General features: G+C 61.1%; 2 protein-coding genes across 2 annotated transcripts; both read left to right on the top strand.

Annotated features, from left to right (window-relative positions):
* The first annotated feature begins 355 nt into the window (after positions 1 to 355).
* LOC111176941 (epididymal-specific lipocalin-5-like) lies at positions 356 to 2,737 on the top strand. The gene is given in 9 exon segments (XM_089912663.1): positions 356 to 471; positions 692 to 719; positions 722 to 824; positions 1,390 to 1,430; positions 1,433 to 1,468; positions 1,946 to 2,050; positions 2,279 to 2,380; positions 2,458 to 2,486; positions 2,531 to 2,737. Coding segments are annotated over 9 exon segments (747 nt in total). The 5' UTR covers positions 356 to 375.
* Positions 2,738 to 5,181: 2,444 nt separating this feature from the next.
* LOC111177018 (epididymal-specific lipocalin-6) lies at positions 5,182 to 16,014 on the top strand. Its single transcript, XM_089914022.1, has 10 exons — positions 5,182 to 5,454; positions 5,634 to 5,773; positions 9,109 to 9,179; positions 9,692 to 9,802; positions 10,157 to 10,258; positions 10,558 to 10,583; positions 12,808 to 12,947; positions 13,281 to 13,351; positions 13,676 to 13,786; positions 15,043 to 16,014. Exons 1-10 carry the CDS (start codon positions 5,365 to 5,367, stop codon positions 15,246 to 15,248), a joined length of 1,068 nt encoding a protein of 355 aa, XP_089770148.1. The 5' UTR covers positions 5,182 to 5,364; the 3' UTR covers positions 15,249 to 16,014.
* The last annotated feature ends 4,581 nt before the right edge of the window (positions 16,015 to 20,595 follow it).

Here is a 20,595-nt window from a genome sequence, read left to right as displayed (position 1 = left end):
AAGTGCTTCCCAGAGCACCTCGTGCCCTTTCATGTCCCCATCCCCTCACCCTGGAGCCTGGGGGCCCTGGAGGCCCCTCTGGCCATGGGACGTGGTCTGAGCACCTGGGCGGCCTGGGGCCCAGCCTGCAGGTGAGCGGATTAGGCGAATGAACACAGGAGGGAACCTGGGCAACACCCGCGCCCCATGGGTGGGTCCCCCTCGGGTCTGGCCCCGACGGCTCGTGGGCAGGCAGCCGCGTGAACTGCCGGACTGCGTAATGAAGCCAGCCTGTGCCTTCTCCGATGCCCACAGGGAAGGGTATAAGCCTGGACTGGTGCTGAGGCCCGTGTCCTGCGGCTTTGGGGAGCTGGCCCCAGCCCCTGCCTGCCAGACATGAGGGGCAAGGTGATCGCAGCCCTGCTGGGGCTGTTCTTGGCACTGGCGGCCGGTGTGGAGGACTTGAGCCTGAAGGACTTCGACTTTGCCCAGGTGGCCGGGTCAGGGCGCCTGCCGTTGGGGACAGGCCCGCCCCGGCAAGCCTGGGAGACCCTGCAGGACCTGCTGCCTCTGGAGCCCCCTGCTAGCTCCACAGCATGCGGGGCCCTGGAATTTCCCAGACCACTGCCCTGCTCTGTGGTCGGGGGGATGGCCCTTGATCCTGGCTGCGGCTTCCCCGGGGCAGCCCCCCTCCAGCTCTCCATCCCCCCAGTTTTCAGGTATCTGGTACGAGATTGCCTTCGCTCCAACCTGGAGCCCCAGGGCTCGCCCCGGATGAAGAAGATGGGGGCCGTAATGGTGCAGCAGGAGGGGCCCCACCTGGCCCTGACCTCCGTGTCTGACCAGTGAGTGGCGCCTCTCTCCCCTGTGCCACGCGGTCACCCTGCTGGGATGAGGGTGGGTTTTGGGCCGAAGGACACTGGGGGTACAACCCTTTCCAGATGAGGGGTCCGCAGAGCAGAGCAGGAGTGCGGGGGGCCGTCATTCTCTAAGACGGCGGAGGAGGTGACCCTCAGCCTCAGGGCCAGTGCGGGCTGGGGCTCGGCCTCTGGCCCCACCGCCCGGGACCCCTCCCTGCCGGGTGTCAGGGCCTCCCCACGAGGCTGCTCCAGCCCAGGCACTGTGGATGAGCCCATGCTGTCTGCGGGCTCGCACGCCCACGGCCTGGCCACCTCCCCTAGAACGTGTATGGGCTGGGGAGGTGTCTCTGGCCCCTCCGAGGACCCCGAGTCTGAGCCTCAGAGGTGGGCACACTTTCGCTGCAGGAGAAGTTTGTTCCCAGAGGGCGGTCTCCTCCTGCCCGGCCGGGAGGCTGGGGGCTCCCGGGTGGTCTCGGGGCTGCCCCTGGTCCAGAGCAATGGCATGGCGGGGTTGGAGGCTGCTGGGCTGACAGGCGTCTGCTCCTTGCAGCACGAGCCGCTGTGTGGAGGAGAAGAGCCAGGCTGTGAAGGGGTCGCCCCCGGGAAGTTCAATCTTCCTATGGAGTCTGGTAAGAGCCGCCTGCGGGGGCCCTGCACTCCGCTCAACCTGGAGGCCAACGTGGTGCCCAGTAGGCTGGGGCCCTCTAGCCGTGCCTTCCCTGCCGACTGGACCAGGTGGGCACGCTGTGTCCCGCCACATGCGGCCCTTGCTCAGTCACACCGGGCACCGAGGGTCTTCCCGTGGGGACCCGGCCTCAGTGGGGTGCTACTGGTCACCCCTCCCAGAGCCCTCGGCATGAGGCTCAGTGCAAAGCCTGTGCGGAAGCCCCCCAGCCACTGTCTCCAGCCCCCAGGCTCTGGCCTCAGCTGCCAGGACTTCTCTGAAATCCTTGACAGTGTCGATCAGACGTCTTCCTGTCCTGGTCAGCGGGGTTCCCTGCCCACCGTGTGTGTGTCCTTTATGAGGTGAGGGTGGGCCCAGGGGCGTGGCCCGTGGGAGGTCCCCACCCAGAGCCTGGGAGGCCTGTGTTTGGTTCATTTCCCAGGAGGCAAAGAGGTCACTGTGGTGGCCTCGGACTACGAGACATACAGCATCATGAACACTGTCTTCCACAAAGGAGGGAAGGCCCACAGTGTCCTGAAACTTTATAGTGAGCCCACGGGGGAGTCTCTACTCTACCTCTGCCCTGTCCCAGCCCAGAGAGGGGGCAGGAGAGGGCTAGGAGGTGGATGGGATGGGCAGGACAGGCAGGGAAAGGGACAGGACAGGGAGGGGGACGGGGTAGGGCAGAAAGGGGCACAGGACAGGGCAGGGAGTGTGTCTGTGGCTCCAGTCTCCGCCTGTGCTCCCCCCAGCCAGCGGCAACCCTTCCTCGCAGGCCGGATGGTGGAACACGACAAAAAAGCCACGGACAGGTTCCTCGTAAAGGCCATGGAGCACGGGCTGTCAGCAGTGGATGTGCAGCTGCTCTCCAAGGACTGTAAGCGTCCGGGCCCCCGGGGCAGGCCTCGCTCCTGGCACCCATCTCCCCGCGTCACCGTCTTCTCTTCTCCACAGTGACCTGCGTGAACTTGCTGCCCCAGGTGGTGAGTTCCTGCCCCCACTCTGAGGCTGGGGCTCCGTCCACCAGGCCTTCCCGTCACACCTGGAAGAGGAGTCTGGGGTCCGAGGGGCGGTGGGACTGTCTGGGGCAGACAGAGCAGAGGTCCAGACAGTGGGCCGAGCCGTGAGGGGCTGCCTGAGGGTCGAGGCCGTCAGCTGTCTGTCCTGGGCTGAGAGTGCGGTCCGGGCACCTGTCCTGCAGCCCCTCACGCTGTCCCGTCCTACCGGGAGGTAAACCTTTTCCCTGGTCTGAGCCCCACCCGAGTCCTGGCCTGAGGGGACTTTGTCTAATAGGGTAAATTTCGGCAAACTGAATTTTCCTGTAAAATTATCCATCTCATTGAGGACTTCAAAGTGATTTGCTTAGAGGTCAGCAAAGTACTTTCTGTTGATGAAACATTTTTTTCTTCCGTCCCAAAGGTCATTTCCCACCCTTTTGTCACTTCTTACTTCATGTATTTATGGTCTCTCCATCTCTTCTTATTCATGTTAGTTAATTCTGTTATTTTTAAAAAGAATACTAATGATTTTGTTAATAATTCTGCAAATTAACAGAAAAATTCTGTTCATTTTTCCAAGGATGAGGACTTTGGTTCATTAATTACATCTGCTGTTCTCTATACTCTATCATTTCCCGCTTTTATCATTATTATTTCCTTCCTCGTGACATCCTACGGTTTATTTTGTTCTTTGTCTAGCTCTTAGAGTTGCGAATTTAATGCATTTAGTTTCATTCTTTTATTTTTAATGGTGTGTTTAAGGTTATGATGTTTCTTCTGACCCTGAATTACATGGTGTTTTTATGATATTTATTTTAAATAAATTCTGTAATTTCAGTTGGTATTTTTCCTTTCATCCAATAGTATTTTTTAAAATAGAAAGTTAAAAAAAATCTAGTTTTATTGTATTTTGTTTTGTTTTGGGGGTTTTTGTGGCCGCGCTGCACGGCATGTGGGATCTTAGTTCCCTGACCAGGGATCGAACCCACATGCCCTGCATTGGAAGCACAGAGTCTTAACCCCGGGACTGCCAGGGAAGTCCCAGTTTTATTGTATTTTGGTCAGAGAACGTTGTTTGTAATATTTCTACTTTGTGGAACTCATCGATGCTTTCTCTGTGACCAATCAATTTTGTGCATGTTTTACTCTCTGTTATCAAGAGTACAATTATAGGGCTTCCCTGGTGGCGCAGTGGTTGGGAGTCCGCCTGCCGATGCTGGGGACACGGGTTCGTGCCCCGGTCTGGGAAGATCCCACATGCCGCGGAGCGGCTGGGTGCGTGAGCCATGGCTGCTGAGCCTGCGCGTCTGGAGCCTGTGCTCTGCAACGGGAGAGGCCACAACAGTGAGAGGCCCGCGTACCGCAAAAAAAAAAAAAAAAAGTTAGAACTATGAGAAATAAATGTCTGTTGTTTACAAGCCGCCGGCCTGTGGTTTTCTGTGTTTCAGCCCCAACGGACTAAACAGCCTGCCTTTAATTCCCGCGTAGGAAGCATCACCCATGGGTCTGCTTCTGGCGTCTGTTTTTCCTGCTGCTTCTCACTCACATTGCCTTCGTCTCCCAAGTGTTTTTTTAGGAAACTGAACTTGAAAAAATAACTAACGAGGTTAATGTCAAGGTCGGGGTGATGTTTTTGTCTTTTATTGTCATTTTCTTCCGTCAGGCATCTGGGAGGCCTGTGGTCAGGAACCACCCCCATCCAAGCTCAGGCTTGAGGCTCTCTGGGCCCTGAGGCAGGGCAAGGCTTAGCTGCAAGTCTGCGTGCGGCGGGCTTACTTTCATCCCCTTTCCTGCAGGGCTCATCTCCCAAGCAGGGCTGGGGTGCTGGCTTGGCCGAGGTCCCTCCTGGGAAGGCCCGGCAGGACAGATGGCTTCATCTGTCCTCACCTTCCAAACCCTGCCTGTTCTGTGTCCACAGCACCCCTGGAAGCCAACCAGCAGAGGGGTCTGGGAGCTGTGGTGTGCAGGATCCCCCACCCCGGCGAGGCATCTTCCCAGTTACTTCCGCCTGGGTTTCGGGGGCTCAGACAGATCCTGCCGAGCCCCCTGCCCTTCACTCCCAGGCAGGGTCTCCGATGACCCAGGGCGGGCAGCCCAGGCCCAGGGAGAGCTCCCATGCGGCCTTGGGGGCCTGGCCAGGGTCATGGTGAGCAGGGGTAGGAGGCAGCAGGGTGAGGCTGCCAGAGAGTGGGCAGGTCCAGACGGGCGAGGAGCGGCGGGCGGAAGGAACAGGGCGTTCCGCTGGGTGTTGCCGTGATGGGGCAGGAGCCCGCAGCCCGCAGAGCAGGAGGGTTGCTGGGCCGGGAGGAGGTGGGAGCTTTCCAAAAAGCTGCGCGGGGACTTTTCATACTTTTAAGGATGGAAACAAAAGATATGCACAGCTGCAGCTTCTGTAGGGGCTACTTGTTCTTGACGCTCTCCTCAGACATGACCTTGGCCTGGGTTCAAGGGCAGAGTCCCTGGCCTGCCCAGACTGAGCCAGAGACTGTTGGCTCCCCGGAGAGGAGGGGAGGGGAGGGGAGGGGATGGTGCGGCTGAGGGCTGGATGCTCCTTCTGGAACCTTCCAAGTGAGAGAAACGGGGATGGCACGAATGTGTCTACATAGGAGGGGCTTCGCACACGCTCCCCAGCGCCCACAGCCCACTCTCCGGCACGTCTGGAGGATTAATTCCCCCGCCTCCCCCCCCCCCGCCCCACCGCCCCAGTACTTTTGCCACCTCGCGAGAAGAGAGGCCAGGATGGTGCCCCGGCGGTTAGCGGCCGCCCACAGCAGTGCATTCTGAGCCTTTTAAAGAGGCTTCCGGGGGCTGGAGGGCTCGCTCACCCCCGCGCAGGTGTGCTGGTGTGCAGACCTCTGCGAGGATGAGGGCTGTGCTGCTGGCCGCCCTTCTGGCTTTGGTCTTGGTGCCCAGGGCCCGGGCCGCATGGCTGGGGAGGTTGGACCCTCGGCAGGTGACAGCCCTCTTGTGCCAGCACATGCCTTGGGGCCGCACGGCCTCTGGGCTCCCCCAGTGCCAGCCCAGACCACGGGGGCTGTGGGTGGATGGGCTAGCCTGCGTCAGGGCCCCCAGATCAAGAGGATGGGCCGGGGCTGGAGGGACAGGCCCCCTCACCCGTTCCTCCTCCATCAGCTCCTGGGGTCCTGGTACATTCTCGCTGTGGCCTCGGGGGAGAAGGACTTTGTGGTGGACAAGGCCACGAAGAACATCGAGGGGGTCATGCTGACCCTCACGCCAGAGAACACTCTGAAGATGCTGTCCTCCCGGAACCGGTGCGTGGGGCTGGGGTCTGGACGGCGGGCCCCGCCCTCCCCTCCCTCCCCTCCCTCCCCCTCCGCGCTGGGCTCTGCTCTGAGAGCCACCCTCTGCCTGGCGTCTGGGCTCTGCATCCCTGGACTCCTGGCTGGGGCGCCCCTGGGTGGGACTCACGCCTTCTCCACCGGGGCACAGCTTCTGACCTCCCCCCCTGCTGTTCCAGGCCCTTGGGTAGCTTGGCAGGGTCTCTGGTCAGCGGGAGAGGCCTCTTCTTTGCTTAAGGCCCTCCTGAGCTGCTACTTAAGGTGGGTCCGTGCATCTGTGGCTTGGAGCCCCTGGTTCTCTCGGAAAATGAATCCCCCAGAAGACGTGGTCACTGAGGCCATTTATCAGACAGGACTTGTGGTGTCAGAAGACGTGGTCACTGAGGTCATTTATCAGACAGGACTTGTGGTGTCAGGCTGAGCCTTGGCCGATTTTGGCCAGTGGAGCAGACCCCACGCACACCTTGGGGCAAGGGATGCTGGAAGGAGGGGTCGTGCTTCTGGGGGACCTTGCTGCCTGGGACACCTGGGGGGAGCCAGGCAGGGGGCGGGGGGCATGGCGTGCTGGGGGAGGTGTCGTTCTAGCGTCCCCATCTTTCACGTGGGGAAGGCCAGGCAGTCACCAGCTGGTGGTGCACCACGGGCATTTCCACCCTGAATCTGGAGCCATCGCGCGGCCTGAACAGCCACGCAGACCCCGGCCTGAGAGGGGAACTTTCTCCCCTGCTCCCTGAGGCACGCTCACTGCCTTCAGGAGATGGCGGGGCTGCCGTCCACCTGGGCCAGCCAGGCCGAGGATGCGCAAGGACCGAGGGGGTCTGTGCTGGGGCGGGGGCCCCTCTGAGTTGGGTGAACATGGGGTCACATGTGGCGTGGGTGGCAGCCCCAAAGCCACATGGCTCGGTGAGTCCTGATGAGGCTGGTGGGAAAACAATCTGCATATGGAAACCTGGCCTCTGGAGAGCCCTGGGCCCTGTGGAACAGCCGTGGACGGGGAGAGGACCACGGCAATCGCAGGGGAGGGGGGTCTCCGACACTCTTGCTGGAACCTGCTTGCGGTTGGGGCTGGTGAGTGGCCTTGCTCTGAGCCCTGTCAAGGTGCCTCTGTCTGAGGACCTCGGCCAGCCCGTCTGCAGGACTCACAGTCAGACTAGGGCTTACAGGACAGGCAAGCAGCCGTTTCATTTTGTTATGTAATGTGAACTTCATTTGCCGGATTTTGAATAGGAAACACATTTGCGTGTTTCAAAAAATCAGAGTGCCCCGGGAATTCCCTGGAGGTCCAGTGGTTGGCACTCAGCGCTTTCACTGCTGAGGGCATGGGTTCGATCCCTGGTTGGGGAACTAAGATTTTGTAAGCCGCGTGGCACAGCCAAAAGAAAAATCAGAATCCCCAGGGGTGGAAAGCAGGGGTCTTTCCCCCCCCCCACCTCAGCCAGTGGCCCCCTCCCCACAGGTGGCCCACGGTTTTGATCTGCTGCAGCTCCTCAGGGACGTTCAGGCACACACAAGCACACGCGTGTCATTTAAACACGAGGGCCAAACCGTTCCGTGTCAGTCCCTGGGGTCTCTACCCTCTTTTTTTAAAAAATAAATTTATTTATTTCACTTATTTTATTTTTGGCTGCGTTGGGTCTTCGTTGCAGTGCACGGGCTTCTCATTGTGGTGGCTTCTCTAGTTGCAGAGCATAGGCTCCAGGCGCGCAGGCTTCAGTACTTGTGGTTCGCAGGCTCCATAGTTGTGGCTCACGGGCTTAGTTGCTCCGCGGCATGTGGGATCTTCCCGGATCAGGGCTCAAACCCGTGTCCTCTGCATTGGCAGGCAGATTCTTAACCACTGCGCCACCAGGGAATCTGCCCTCTTTTGAAACATTTAAAATTTTATTCTCTTTTGTCTTTATAGGCGACAAACTTCCCCATGTTAGTTTTTGCTTCTTTCTCTGATCACGAGGGAGTGAGACGTCTCGGTACCTGTTCCTTCTGTGTTTCCTTCCCAGCCCAGCGTCTGTTCATATCTTTTGCATACTTTTCCCTCGGGCGGGTTATTATTGACTTGCAAGAACGCTTAAGTATTAGGGATTTTTAGCCACTGTCTGTGATAAAGTTAGATGCAAATATATTTCCCATTTTGTCATTTTTCTTATACCACCGAGGAGCTGTTGATAGGAAGGGCTCTTTTAGTTTTAGTGCAGGTGTAAACACCTGGCTTCTCTCAGGGCTTCTGGGTTTTGTGTTCAGAAGCCTTTCTGTCTCCCTGGAGCTAAGAGGGCCTCTGACCTCTGACCTGCTCGGGGCTGAGCCTGGGGATGCACGAGCTGCGACCATCGCTGAAGGGCCCAGTCGCCCAGCTCCACTCACCCAGTGGTTCCTCTTCCTCCACTGACTGAGATGCTACCTTGTCTCGAGCGAACCTCCTCTGCTTTTTGCTTCATTTTCGGGCTTTCTCTTCTGTTCCTTTGATTTGTCTATTTCTGTGCCAAGTCTCATTGTTTTCCCTCTTGGGGCCCCACAATGCCTTGTCAGTTTACCGGCTTGTTTTTGCTGGTTACACTTCCTTTTAGGCTTTTCCTTGCTATTCCTGTGTCTTGCACGGAACTGGCGGGGGAGCTGGTCTTGCTGCACTTACAGAAGTGGGTCTGCTCATTTTGCGGACTGGCGGCTTAGGGAATTTGGCCCCTTTTGGTGTTGAGTCTCTTTATCCAGAACTGCAGACCTGGGGCTTCCCTGGTGGCGCAGTGGTTAAGAATCCACCTGCCAATGCAGGGGACACAGGTTCGAGTCCTGGTCCGGGAATGACGCCTAGAGCCCGTGCTCGGCAACAAGAGAAGCCACCGCAGTGAGAAGCCTGCGCGCCACAACAAAGAGTAGCCCCCACTTGACGCAACTAGAGAAAGTCCGTGCGCAGCAACAAAGACCCAGTGCAGCCAAAAATTTTAAAAATAAATAAATTAATTAATTAACAACAACGACAACAAAACACAACTGCAGACGCCCTGTTTGTCTCATGCTCCTTTGGTGCCCTCAGCAGTGATAAAAAACTTCTAAGTTTTCTCCGTGTGGTTCTGGCAGCGCGGGTCTCTGGCGAGGTGACGGAGCAGATTCGCATTCTGCAGGTGCCGAGCTGGCCCATTTCCCTGACAGGTTCGCTTTGGTCAAGAGCAGGGTTTCTGGCTAACTTGGGCCACCGAGGGGGAGGCGGGATCCCCTCTGCAGCCACGCTGGCCCCTGGCCGGGTCTGGGTGGCCAAACCTGTCTTCTCTCGTCCTGCATACGGACCCTGGGTGATGACAGATCCTTTTCTTTTCCAGGCTGGAGAGATGCCACCTGCATGCTGTGGAACTGATGAAACAAAATTCCAGATGGGTGTTCGGGAATCCCTGTAAGGATGCCGGCCACGGTGGTCCGGATTCCGGGCAGGCTCCATTTCCCTGACCGTGATTGGGGCCGGGTCCTGCCCCTGGCAGCCCTGGGCCCTCTGCGCCTGCAGGCAGGGTCAGCACGCAGGAGGGGAAGGGGAGGGGGCGACTCCACCCCAGGCTTCAGTGGCGTTCTCCCCCGGGAAGTGAAAGGTCCTCATTTTGTCAGAGGTTTGGCGCCAGTCCTGAGGACAGAGGACTCGACTGTGTCAGGCGGGCTCAGCTGGGACCCCAGGCCTCTCGCTGTACTGTGTGGGGGCGGGGCAGCTGGCACTCTTACCCCGTGGGGACAGGATCACGGGAGGGCGCCCCAGGATGAGCTGGGACTCACCTGCTGTCCATCAGCCACCACAAGCCTCTGTGTGCCGGAGCCGGGTGGGGGTCAGGGACCAGGGGGACAGAGCTGGGAGGCTCTCGGCCAGCTGGGGGGCCCCCCACGAGGTCTGACCCCACCCCGGCGGCACCTGTCTCCTAGCCCTGGGTGTGCTGGAGTACCGGGTGCTGGCCACCAACTTCAGGGACTATGCCATAGTGCTCACGCAGCTGGAGCTCCAGGACGAGGCCTTCAGCACCGTGGAGCTGTACAGTGAGTGCGGCCGCGGGCGCGGAGGCCTCCCTGCCGTGCTGGGCCTCCGTCCTCCCGGGGTCCCAGCCTTGAAAGAGCCCAGCGGGCTGGCGGCCGCTCCGCTCCATCACTCATCCCTGCATGAAATCCCCACCGGGGCCCCGAGCCTTCCTTCCCTGTCGCCCCCTCCCTGCACTTGTCCTCTGTGGGAGACGTGACCCTGCCTGGAGGGAGGGACGGGGTGGGAGCTGCACGTGGTAAAGGGCCTTGGGGTCAGAAGAGCGCAGGGTCCCAAGTGTCTGTCTGGTTCCTGCTGCGGACCCCCTGCTCGCCCCCGTCCCCCAGCCCGGCTCTCAGGGGGCACCTCCCCTGCAGGCCGGACGGAGCTGGCCAGCCAGGAGGCCATGGGCCTCTTCACCAAGTGGAGCAAGGGCCTGGGCTTCTCGTCCCAGCAGCGGGCCACGCTGCAGAAGGACCGTGAGTGTCACCGAGCCTGACGCCACCGTGTGCTGAGGGGCACGGACCGTGGGGCCATTTGCTGGCTTCCGCTACGCTCGGGGACCCTCCAGGCCTCAGGGCTGGCAGGGCTCGGGGGTCTTCAAGGAGTCACCTAGTCCCCGCCCAAAGTCAGACCTGTGGGGACGGGGGGTGCGGGGGCGGCTGTGTGCAGGGGCCGGCAGGGCCCCGGGTGCTCTGCGGCCATGGTCTGTCTCAGGCGCCCGGCTGGGCAGGGAGACCTGCCCCGTCCTCACTGCCGTCTCGCTTTCCTCCCCCAGTCACCTGTGCACGCAAGGTCTTCCAGGTAAGCGGCCTTCCCGAGCGTCCCTGAGCTCCTGTGTGGTGGGTGGAGTCTGGGGGCCCTGGGGGCCCCTCCATCCCAGTGGCTCTACCACCGCCATGCAGGGCTGGGGGCTTGGGGGAGCTGATGCCTCTCCGGGCGAGCCCAGGGTCCCCCAATGTTCCTCATGGTTTTCAGTGAATGCTGCAGCCCCCAGGGGACTGGAGGAGGCTGGCCAGATGCTACCCTCCCTGCTCAGCCTCCCAGGTGCTGGGCTTTGGGCCGGCTGCTCCCAGGGGCTCTCGACGCAGATTGCAATAAAGCGGTTCCACAAACCTGTGCTATGCCTCTCGCCTGTGTCCAAGCAGGGCCCTGGGCTGAGAGCAGACAGAAGAGCCGACAGGGAGCTGCCTCCTCGGGGCTGGGTGGCTGCAGGGAGAGGCGGATGGGCGGGGTGGGCTTGTCAAGGGCTGAGCACAGAGCACAGAGCCAGCCTGGGCACGAGAGTGCGGGCCTGCAGCCCCGTCCCTCCCCAGCGGCCCTCTGGCCCGGAGGTGGGAGCTGGGCTGCAGGCGGCTGCTCCTTCCACAGGGCTCACGGCGCCCGGGGCAGGCAGGAGGCTGGTCCGCTCAATTTGGAGGACGACCCTGTGATCTGGATGAAGAGTGGGCAGGGCGCTGGGCTGGGATGCCCAGGGTGTGAAAGATTGGATTTTCCTGGCTGGAGCTCTTGGATGGGGGGTGGGGGCAGGGACCCCAGAGGGCTCGAGCCTGTCGGTCCTCCTGTGTCCTGAAGTCCTGGCAGAGCACAAGCCGTCAGGGGAGGTGGGCTGGGAGCAGGGTGGGGACTGCCTCTCACTTGAGGTGAGGTCAGGTGCACACAGGCTGCCACCCTCTTCACACAAACGCATGTGCACATATGCAAACACGTCAGTACCTTCTAAGGGCATCGAGAAGGCAGCCCCCGCGTCAGCGCTGGCACCATCTGAGCCCCGTCTTCACGTTCTTCACTTTCGTCCCTGTGAAGTGACTCAATGACTCGTTCCAACCTTTGCCTCTCTCCCCGGGGGGCTAGGACAGGAGGCCCAGGAGCCTCCCTGCCAGGTGCAATGGCTCTAGGGGACATATGGTGACCGGAGGCCCAGGAGGTGACCTGGGGAACATCATGGTCTCCATCTTTGGGGCATCCCAGGACAGCAGCTGTGCCGCTCCGAGGGCCAAGGGTAGGGCTGGCCCTCCGTGCGGGGAGGGAGGGCCCCAAGCTCCCTCCCCGCCATTGGCCCACCAGGCTGGCTCGCGGCTGCAGGCTGGCCGGACACCCACGCAGGGCTGGTGGGCGGGGACATTTAAGCGTGGTGTCCAGCGGGCAGCTGGGAGGAGGGCCAGGATGGGGCCAGGCTGGCTGTTGCCCATGCTGGGCCTGATGCTGGAGCTGCCTGGGGGGTCCCCGGCGCAGAAGCAGCTCCCCAGGGAGCCCCACAACCTCAACTGGGGCAAGGTGAGTCTCGTGCCCCCAGCCCACCGGCCGGGCGCCGGGGCCAGGGTGGGCAGGGGCAGCAGGAAGAGGGGTCCCTGGAAATCTTCGCAGAGCCACCGGAATCCGCTGGACGGGCTTTCAGAGGGCTCCGGCACAGGCTTCTGTTGGCCCCGTGGGGCAGCCGACGGCCTCTTTTGGGGACAGGCTGGGGCTTCAAAACTCAGCTGACGGCCGTGGGCCACATGCCAGGAGCCCCGAGGAGGGGCCGTAGCAGAGGCCCCCAGACAGGCACAGCCTGAGGTGGCCCGGAGGTGCCAGGTGGGCAGAGGGGAGGCAGCACGAGGAGGACACGTCCTGGAATAATGAGGCCTCTGGCTGGGTGGAAGTTTCCTGTGGGGGCGGCCATGGGCACAGGTTGAGGAGACGGGGGCATCTGGGAGGGGCTCTGCTGCAAGGAGAGCAGTGGGACGGGGTGCGGGGGCCAGCTGGGAGGGAAGGGGCCCCCACGAGGCCCACGTGGGCAGGAAGCTCTGACACCCGGTGCCCAGGGCCCTGCCTGGTGCCGCCTCGGGCCCTAGAGCAGCCGGGCATCTGCGTCCTCAGCCTGGGGCGGCAGCGGGGGCCCCGAGGCAGGGCCGTGCCATCCTGTGGGTGCTGGACGTGCCCTGGGCCTCAGGCTAGGGTCACCTGTCCTGTGGGTTCTCTGGGACTGGGGTGGGGGCCGAACCCGTGTGGCAGCCCAGACCCCGTGCCCCCAGCACCCTCTCTACAGTTTTCAGGGTTCTGGTACATTGTTGCCATCGCCTCTGACACCCAGGGGTGGTTGCCGGCCAGAGACAAGAGGAAGCTGGGGGCGTCTTTAGTGAAGGTTCACAAAATGGGCCAGCTGCGGGTGGTCCTCGTCTTTAACTGGTGAGTGGACCAGGGCAGGGGTCCCAGCACATCCTCTGCAGACCCCTGAGCCCAGGGAGGGGAAAGGGAGCCGGGGGGTGGGGGCGGGGACCAGGCCCGAGCGTCAGTCTGGAAATCCCACAAGGACTGTCTCCGAAACCCCAATACCCATCACTTTCTGCCCCTAAAACTCAAACGGCTGCTTTTGGGAGAGGCTCCCACAGTCCACCAGGGGCTCAGCGGGCAGAGGGCGTTTGGAGTGTTTCCCCTGAGCTGTGGGACCGGCCCGGGTCCACGCTGGAAAGTCCCAGGGCAGCAGAGCCCAGAAGGGGCTCACAGCCCACCTCCCCCCAGGTCACAGGGGTGCAAGGCACACTCGCTGATCCTGCGGAAAGACAGGAAGAGGGCTGTGTTCAGGAACACCTGTGCGTAACCGCTGGGCCCTCGGGAGAGCAGGGGGAGGGGTGTCCAGGGCTTCCTGGCCACCGGGACCCAGGCTTGGGCTACCGACTGCACTGGCCCCAGTTGTCCTCCTCTGAGAACATGGGCCGGTGGGGATGAACGCCCAGGACACGCGGTCAGGCCACCGTGGCCCAGATCCAACGTGGCAGGTGTGTGCCCAGGGGCCTGGGTGGAGGGGACTCTGCGGCCCTTCCAGACACCCCCGCTGGGCAGGTGGAAGGGGTCAGGGGGTCGGGGCCCACCGTCCAGGCGCGAGCAGGCGACTCTGTGCTTCTCTTCCCGTCCAGTGAAGAGGGTGGCGGGCTTCCACGTTCTGATCTCTGACTACAAGGACAGCGTGGTCTACCTGCGCCTGGGCCGCCGGGCGGGCCAGGCCACCAAGACCCTGCTTCTCCTCAGTGAGTCCAGTGGCCGGGCGTGCGGGGCAGAGAGTGGGGGCCGAGCGGGCATCGTGCCGGACACCCAGACCAGCGGCCACACAATGGGCACTCACCCCTCAGTCCAGGGTGCCAGCCTGTGGGGTCTGGTGGTTTGCAGACGGCCGCCTTCTCGCTGTGTCCTCGCACAGGGGTTGGGGCGGTGCTCTGGTCTCGTCCTCTTCTCGTAAGGGCACCAACTCCATCATGAGGGCCCCACGCTCACGACCTCAGCTACCCCGATCACCTCCCAAGGCCTCCTATGACCACCCAGTTGGGGACTCAACACGTGAATTTGGGGGACACACACACGGAGCCCACAGTGGCCGGTCACGGCCCGTGGGGTGTGGCCTGGTAGGAGGGGTGATGTGGGGAGGTAGGGCTGGCTGAGGATGTGAGCACAGGGAGGGAGGGAGGGAGGAAGGAGGGAGGGAGGAGGGAGGGAGGGAGGGAAGGAAGGGAGGGTGGGAGAGAGGGAGGGAGGGAGGGAAGGAGGGAGGGAGGGAGAGAGGGAGGGAGAGAGGGAGGGAGGGAAGGAAGGGAGGGTGGGAGAGAGGGAGGGAGGGAGAGAGGGAGGGAGGGAGGGAGGGAGGGAGGGAAGGAGGGAGGGAGGGAGGAGGGAGGGAGGGAGGGAAGGAAGGGAGGGTGGGAGAGAGGGAGGGAGGGAGGGAGGGAGGGAGGGAGGGAGAGAGGGAGGGAGGGAGGGAGGGAGGGCAGAACACGGGACCCTGTGCGTGGAGACCATGCGGGAGGGTCTGGGAGGTGCCCCCAGGGGCGAGTGGGGAGGCCATTGCAGAGGGGGGTCAGAAAGGCAGAGGCCGGGAGGGGCAGGCTGTCCATGTGGACGCAGAGGCCCCCAGGCTGACAGCAGGACTGGGGGGCAGGAGGTGAACCAGGAAGAGGTTCTGCCCCGGGTTGGGTGGGTGGTACAGAGAGGGCGGGAGGGGGTGCTGGGGCGTCTCCGTCGGGGTAGGCCCGTCCAGGGATGCAGCGGGAGGGGCAGTGGCCAGACTGGCCAGAAGGAACTGGAGGGCGCTGCGTGGTGACCCTGCGTGGTGACCCCACCTCCCAAGGCTCTCTGGGGACCCGCCCTGGCCGACGCTTCCTGTCACCCACCAGTAGCCGCCTGCCCCTGAGTGCACGCACCTTGCTTGTCTGTCCCAAAGCCTGCGGGCATTCCAGTGCTGAGGGGCACCACCTCGCACGGCTGATGGCGCGACTCTGCTTCCCCACTGCAGGCAGACAGAGCACGGCCAGCTTCCTGAGTATGAGAAAGTTCATAGACGTGTGTGAGGCTTTGGAGCTCACCCGCAGTGTGACAGTTCTCCCGAAAGATGGTAAAGTGCGGCCGCAAGCGCTCGGGCTCGGGCAGCACCGCTCCCGGCCCCGTGCCCATCCCGCTGGGGTGCTGACTCCTGTGGGGGACAGAGAGGTGGAGCGGTGACAAGGGCACTTGTTAAAGATCTAAAGCCACCGTGAATGCACGGCCACGTGTGCGAGGCCACGGCACCCAGAGCACAAATGCTGCCTTGGCCAGGTCTCTGCCATGTGGCTGGGGGTCGGGGCTTTGCCCTCTGCGGTGCCCGAGGCCCCCGGGAGAGCCAGTCCCCCACCCCCTCACTGCCTCTTTCCTCTCCCGCAGCTTCCTGTGCACACACCATCCTGCCGTGAGAGTGAGCTGCCACCCACCTGCTCTTCCCTTTGAGGCTCGACTTGTGGTCCACCTAGACCGCAGGAGTGTTGTTCCAAATTGCAGGCTTTCACATCCAACTGGTTGTTGAGTGGTGTTTGGGGACCCCAGGCCTCTGATGATGTGGAACCTGGGGCCTGTGGCTGTAGCCCAGCAGGGTCCTTTACGATCACTGAGGGATGGGGTGAGGGGCACATGCTGACCGGGCAGGGGATGCGAAGCCAGGCCCCTTCGGCCTGTGTCCTCTGGATTACGCGGCAAAAAGGTGCGGCTGGGCCTTTTCTGCTGCAAAATAGACCACAGGTCCCATGTAATGTGCCACGTGCTTTCTCTGCAGTGAGTCTCTGCCACCGTCCACCCGTGACACCCTACACTGTCTCAGGAAGCCGTACGCTTATACGCACCACATGCATGTCGCGGACATCGTGCTGGCTGCTGGGGAGAGAGCAGTGGGCACACAGGCAGCCATGGTTCTCTCTTTAGGAGAGGCGGACGCTGACTCAGTCATCCAAGCACACAGTCATAGACCCTCAGGAATACGTCCAGAGGTGCCAAGTGCGCACCACAGCAGGCCTGGCTCGTTCCAGGTCGGGAGGAAGGGTCAGGGAGAGCTTCTTGGAGGAAGTGACGTTTGAGCTGAGAAATGAAAGGTGGTGCGGGTTGAGAAAGTTATGGTGAGGCTGGGAGGGAGCAGGCCCTCCCTGGAAGATGAAACAGTCTGAAAAAGCCCAGAGTGGTGGAGATGGAGGGGAGGGCGTGGGTGCAGGGCCGGGCCTGAGCTCGGAGCAGCTCAGGGATGCCCGGATGCAGGTGTCCTGCGGGAGTGCGAGTCTAGAGCAGAGGTCAAGGTGGGAGACACTAGAGCAGAGGTCAAGGTGGGAGACACTAGAGCAGAGGTCCAGGTGGGAGACACGAGAGCAGAGGTCCAGGTGGGAGACACGAGAGCAGAGGTCCAGGTGGGAGACACTAGAGCAGGGGTCCAGGTGGGAGACAGGTATTTTGGAGTGACTGATATTTATTTGGTGACAGAGGCTGCACACGGATGAGATCACCTAAGGAGAAAACAACAGGATTGAATCAGTCAGCCCCTGCTGCTTAACAAACAGCCACACAGATGTATTTTTATTTTATTTTTTTGGCCACGCCACGTGGCTTGTGGGCTCTTAGTTCCCCAACCAGGGACTGAACCCGGGATTCACCTGGGCAGTGAGAGTGCCAAGTCCTAACCACTGGACCACCAGGGAATTCCCCCCTACGAATGTGTTTAGCTTCCCTGCCTGGGGCTCAGCTTGGGATTGGCTGATGTAGGCTGGGCTTGGCTGTGGAGCTCGGCTGCATTTGTTCTGACAGTTTTGTGTCGGCGGGAGGTGGGTTGATCTGGGCCGGCTCTGCTCCGCTTGTGCTTCAGCTGTGGCACTTGTCTCGTGGCTGTGAAGAAGGAACAGGGGCCCTTTGAAGGCTCAGAACGGGCACAGCGTCACTTTGCATCATCCTCTGAGTCACTGCCTGGTCCTTACTCTCAGCCACAACAGCTCACGTCAGGGGTCTTCGTCCCACCTTGCGTCTCAGGTCCCCCGAGTCTCCTGTAAGCGGGGTGCTGGAAAGTGGACCCTTGTGGTCTGCGTCCTGCAGGGGCTCCGCTACATCACACACCTTCCAGCTAAACGAGAAGTGGCCCCAGCCCAGGGGTCAGCATCCCCAGTGGACCAAGGGTGGATGACAGCCTGGGAACTCCCGCCCAGGAAGGAGAGGGGCGGCCCCCTCTGGGGGTGGGTGTCCCTGAAGCACTGGCTCTGTGGCTGCAGTGTGCTGTCCTCTTGTCTCTGTCCTCTGAGACGCTTCCGTTTCACATGTTCACTTGCTCCGGTCACATCTGAAGGAGGCGTCGGGACACACGTCATGTGTGCAAGGTGCTCAGCCTGTCTCCTGACTGGAGAAGTCACCCCGCGGCAGCCGTACCCCCACCTCAGCCACGCGGGGCTTCTGACACTTGGAGGGTTTTCTGTACATTTGATTCCAATGTACTCCAGGTGCCCAGGGCCACCCCAGGGTCCTTTAGGAAACGTGCCTCTTTCTCCAGGTTTGAGAATTAGAATTTGGGGGCTCTCAGCCTCGAGGACCTCCCTGGCAACTTAATTCTTCCAGAGGTCCAACAAAAACATCGCACCCCAGTCTTGATTTGGTCTGTACCCTGAGGACGTGTCTCGCTGCGGCGCCGGGATTGAGTTTTGTTGCCTGTCTGCATTTTAACAGCCATGTCCTAGATTTGACCCCCGGCCAGCCTCAACCCTCCCATGGAGTTTACTCTGAGATGAGAGTCCCTCAGATCCTGGAGGACCCCTGCCCACCCTTCCCATGCGGAGCCCATCCCTCTGGGCCTCCCCACAAGGGCACAGGTGTGCACACACACACACTCACACACTGACTGCCCTGCTGGGGGTCAGAGGGGAGTGCATATGGGGGAGGTGAGAGGGTTGAGAAGGAGGTTGGGGGCAGCTCTGCCATGGGGCAGGGATATTGACCCCCTAGCAACATGCCTGGTCCCATAGCACAGGGAGGGGAGAGATGCCAGGCTGATGGCAGGGGGTGCCCAGGGGGATGCCTGGCCTGGGCCATCGCTAGAGCTGCCTGGAGAAGACAAGGTCTGAGCCCTGTGTCCACCACTCTGGGCACCGGGCACTGGGATGAGACCTACCCCTACTGTGGAGGGGCTGCAGGAGAGGAGGCCTCAGCCTACTTCTCTGTAAAGTGGGTGCACAGACGGGGTGATCCCTAGGGTCCATAAGCTTGCAGAGGCGTCTGCGGGCCTTGGTTCTCCATCCCTGACCCACTCTGCTCTGAGTCCTTGGAAAATGCTTTCTACCCCCTGAGGCCCTTCTGAACCGGGGGCAGCCTAGGGACCTGGGGGACTGGGGACCTGGGGGTGCAGAAGGTGGCAGAGACTGGACCACTCGTCGGGGACCAGGGACAAGACTCTCCTTGTTGGCGCCTGGGGGTCCGCATTTGGAAGTGGGTGGAGTCACTGCCCTGGTTGGAGTGAGGAGGCCTCCGGAGTGAACTGGACACCAGGACAGTGGAGGGAAGGAGGGGAGCAAGAGAGGCTCTGAGGTCCCTCTCATCCCCCAGGAGCCGGCAGGTCCCGCTCGTTTGCCCCCTCGGCCGTGGTGGAACCACCGCCTTGAGGACCCCCAACAAGTTCTGTGGTTAGTTTTCTGGTCTCCTGCCTGGGGCTGCAGTTCCAAAGATGACCACCAGGGGGAGGGCTGTGCGCACTCTACTGGATGGAGCAACTGGAGCAGGGAAGGGACACCCGGGGTCATTCTGGGCGTCCCCCTGCCGCGGACCCAACAGGCACCTTTTATTGTTAGCTTCCAGGCCCACAGTGGGAGCTGCTCAGAGGCGGGAGGGGGCTCTGAGACCCTCTATAGATCATTCAGCTGCCGTCCCCCTTGCACTCACCCTGAGCAGGGGCCCTGTTAGCCCTGGGGCGGTGCTGACATGACGGATGGTCCCTGCCCTGCAGGAGCTCACAGCCTGGAGGGGCAGATGGACAAGAGCAGGAAAGCAAATCCACGTGGGAGAGAAGAGCAAGTGCTCTAGGGAATGAGTCAGGGTCCTGGAAGGAGGGCCAGGAGCCCCTGGGGGTCTAAAAGCCTCCCTGGTGACATTGATGCCGGGACCAGAAAGACAAGAGCAGCCAGCCCTGCACACTCTGTGACAGTGAGCTGGGGTGGGGTGGGGGGGGGGCGGAGCTCAAAGGTGCAGAGACTCGGAGGCAAAAGAGAATTTGGCTGGAGAGCAGGCGAGACAGGAGCCAGTGCGGCTGGAGAGAGCTGGGAGGAGAGGAGGTGGGGGGATGGAGGAGAGGAGGTGGGGGGATGGGGGAGGCAGGGCCAGACCCGGGGCCGGAAGGACGTCCCGGTGTCTGTGCCATGCGACAGCATCCCCTAACGTAGCGCGTACAAGGACAAACACTGACCCTCTCAGTGTCTGTGACCAGGAGGCAGGCTCAGCTCAGCTGGGAGCCTCCGCCCCGAGGTCCCCCAGGAGGCTGGGCTGTGGCCTCAGCTGAGGCTCAGTCAGGGAGGGGTCTGTGTCTGAGATCATTCTCGGGTTATTGGCGGGATTCAGTTTGGACGGGGGCTCGGGTCTCTCCTGTCTGTGGGCCGGGACCCAGTGTCGGTTCTTTGCACTGGAGCCTCTTAGGGCAGCTCGTTAATACCTGATTGCTTCTCTAGAACATTGGACCAGAGACAGAGAGACAGAGACAGCGAGAGAGAATGAACACAGGAGGGAGGGAACCAGGCAGAAAGTCACAGACTTTTCATAAACCAGTCTTGGAAACAACCTCCCATCCCTTTTGCCCAATTCTGTTAGTTTGAACCCAGTCCCAAAGCCCATCCACCCTCAGGGGAGGGATGACACAGGTATGTGTGGCAAAGGCAGGGACGCTGGGAGCCGTAGTGGGGCAGCCCACCCACAGGCCGAGGTGAGACAGGATGGGAGGACCTGGAGGGTTGTATGTTATCTAGCACTCATCTATGGAATAAAGTACATTATTTCATTTTTATCTTTTAAAGGTTTTTACTCCAAGGACAATAAATGTAAAATAATGAATTCTAAAGGATTTAAGAATTAACTAAAGAACAAAGTCCTCCCACTCTAGCAGGTGGTGGCCCATTTCCCGCCCTCCCCCTCTGTGTGTGCCTGTGCTTTTGCGGGAATCGGGCAGGGAGGATTCTGGGGCATGTGCTCTTCCAGAACCCGGTTTCCCCTGGCGGACACTGCTCAGTCCATCCTCTTCCTCTTTTGCATTTCCTGGGGCCCCGAATCACAGTTTCCGAAGAGCCCCTACTGTGCATGTTGCATCCATTTCCTATTTATCCCCCTCATCACTGTGCTGAAGGGAACGTCCGCGTCCATACATCTTTGTTTATAACAGATTCCTGGAAGTGGAGAGTCTCGGTCGAATGCAAACATGATTTTAACGTTGGTTACAGTTTCCAACGTCTGAGATCTCCTTGACCACTCTGAGCCTTGTTTGGGAAAGCAGGGGTCCACACTCTGGGGCTGAGACCCCTGGGAGGGCGGCAGAGGCGGG

Source organism: Delphinapterus leucas, chromosome 6 (genome assembly GCF_059928025.1).
Source record: "Delphinapterus leucas isolate spDelLeu-1000000601 "Yukka" chromosome 6, BTC_Dleu_Yukka2, whole genome shotgun sequence".
NCBI classification, from domain to species: domain Eukaryota; kingdom Metazoa; phylum Chordata; class Mammalia; order Artiodactyla; family Monodontidae; genus Delphinapterus; species Delphinapterus leucas.
The sequence above is the reverse complement of the archived record's forward strand: the minus strand, read 5'-3'. Positions and strand labels throughout refer to the sequence as shown.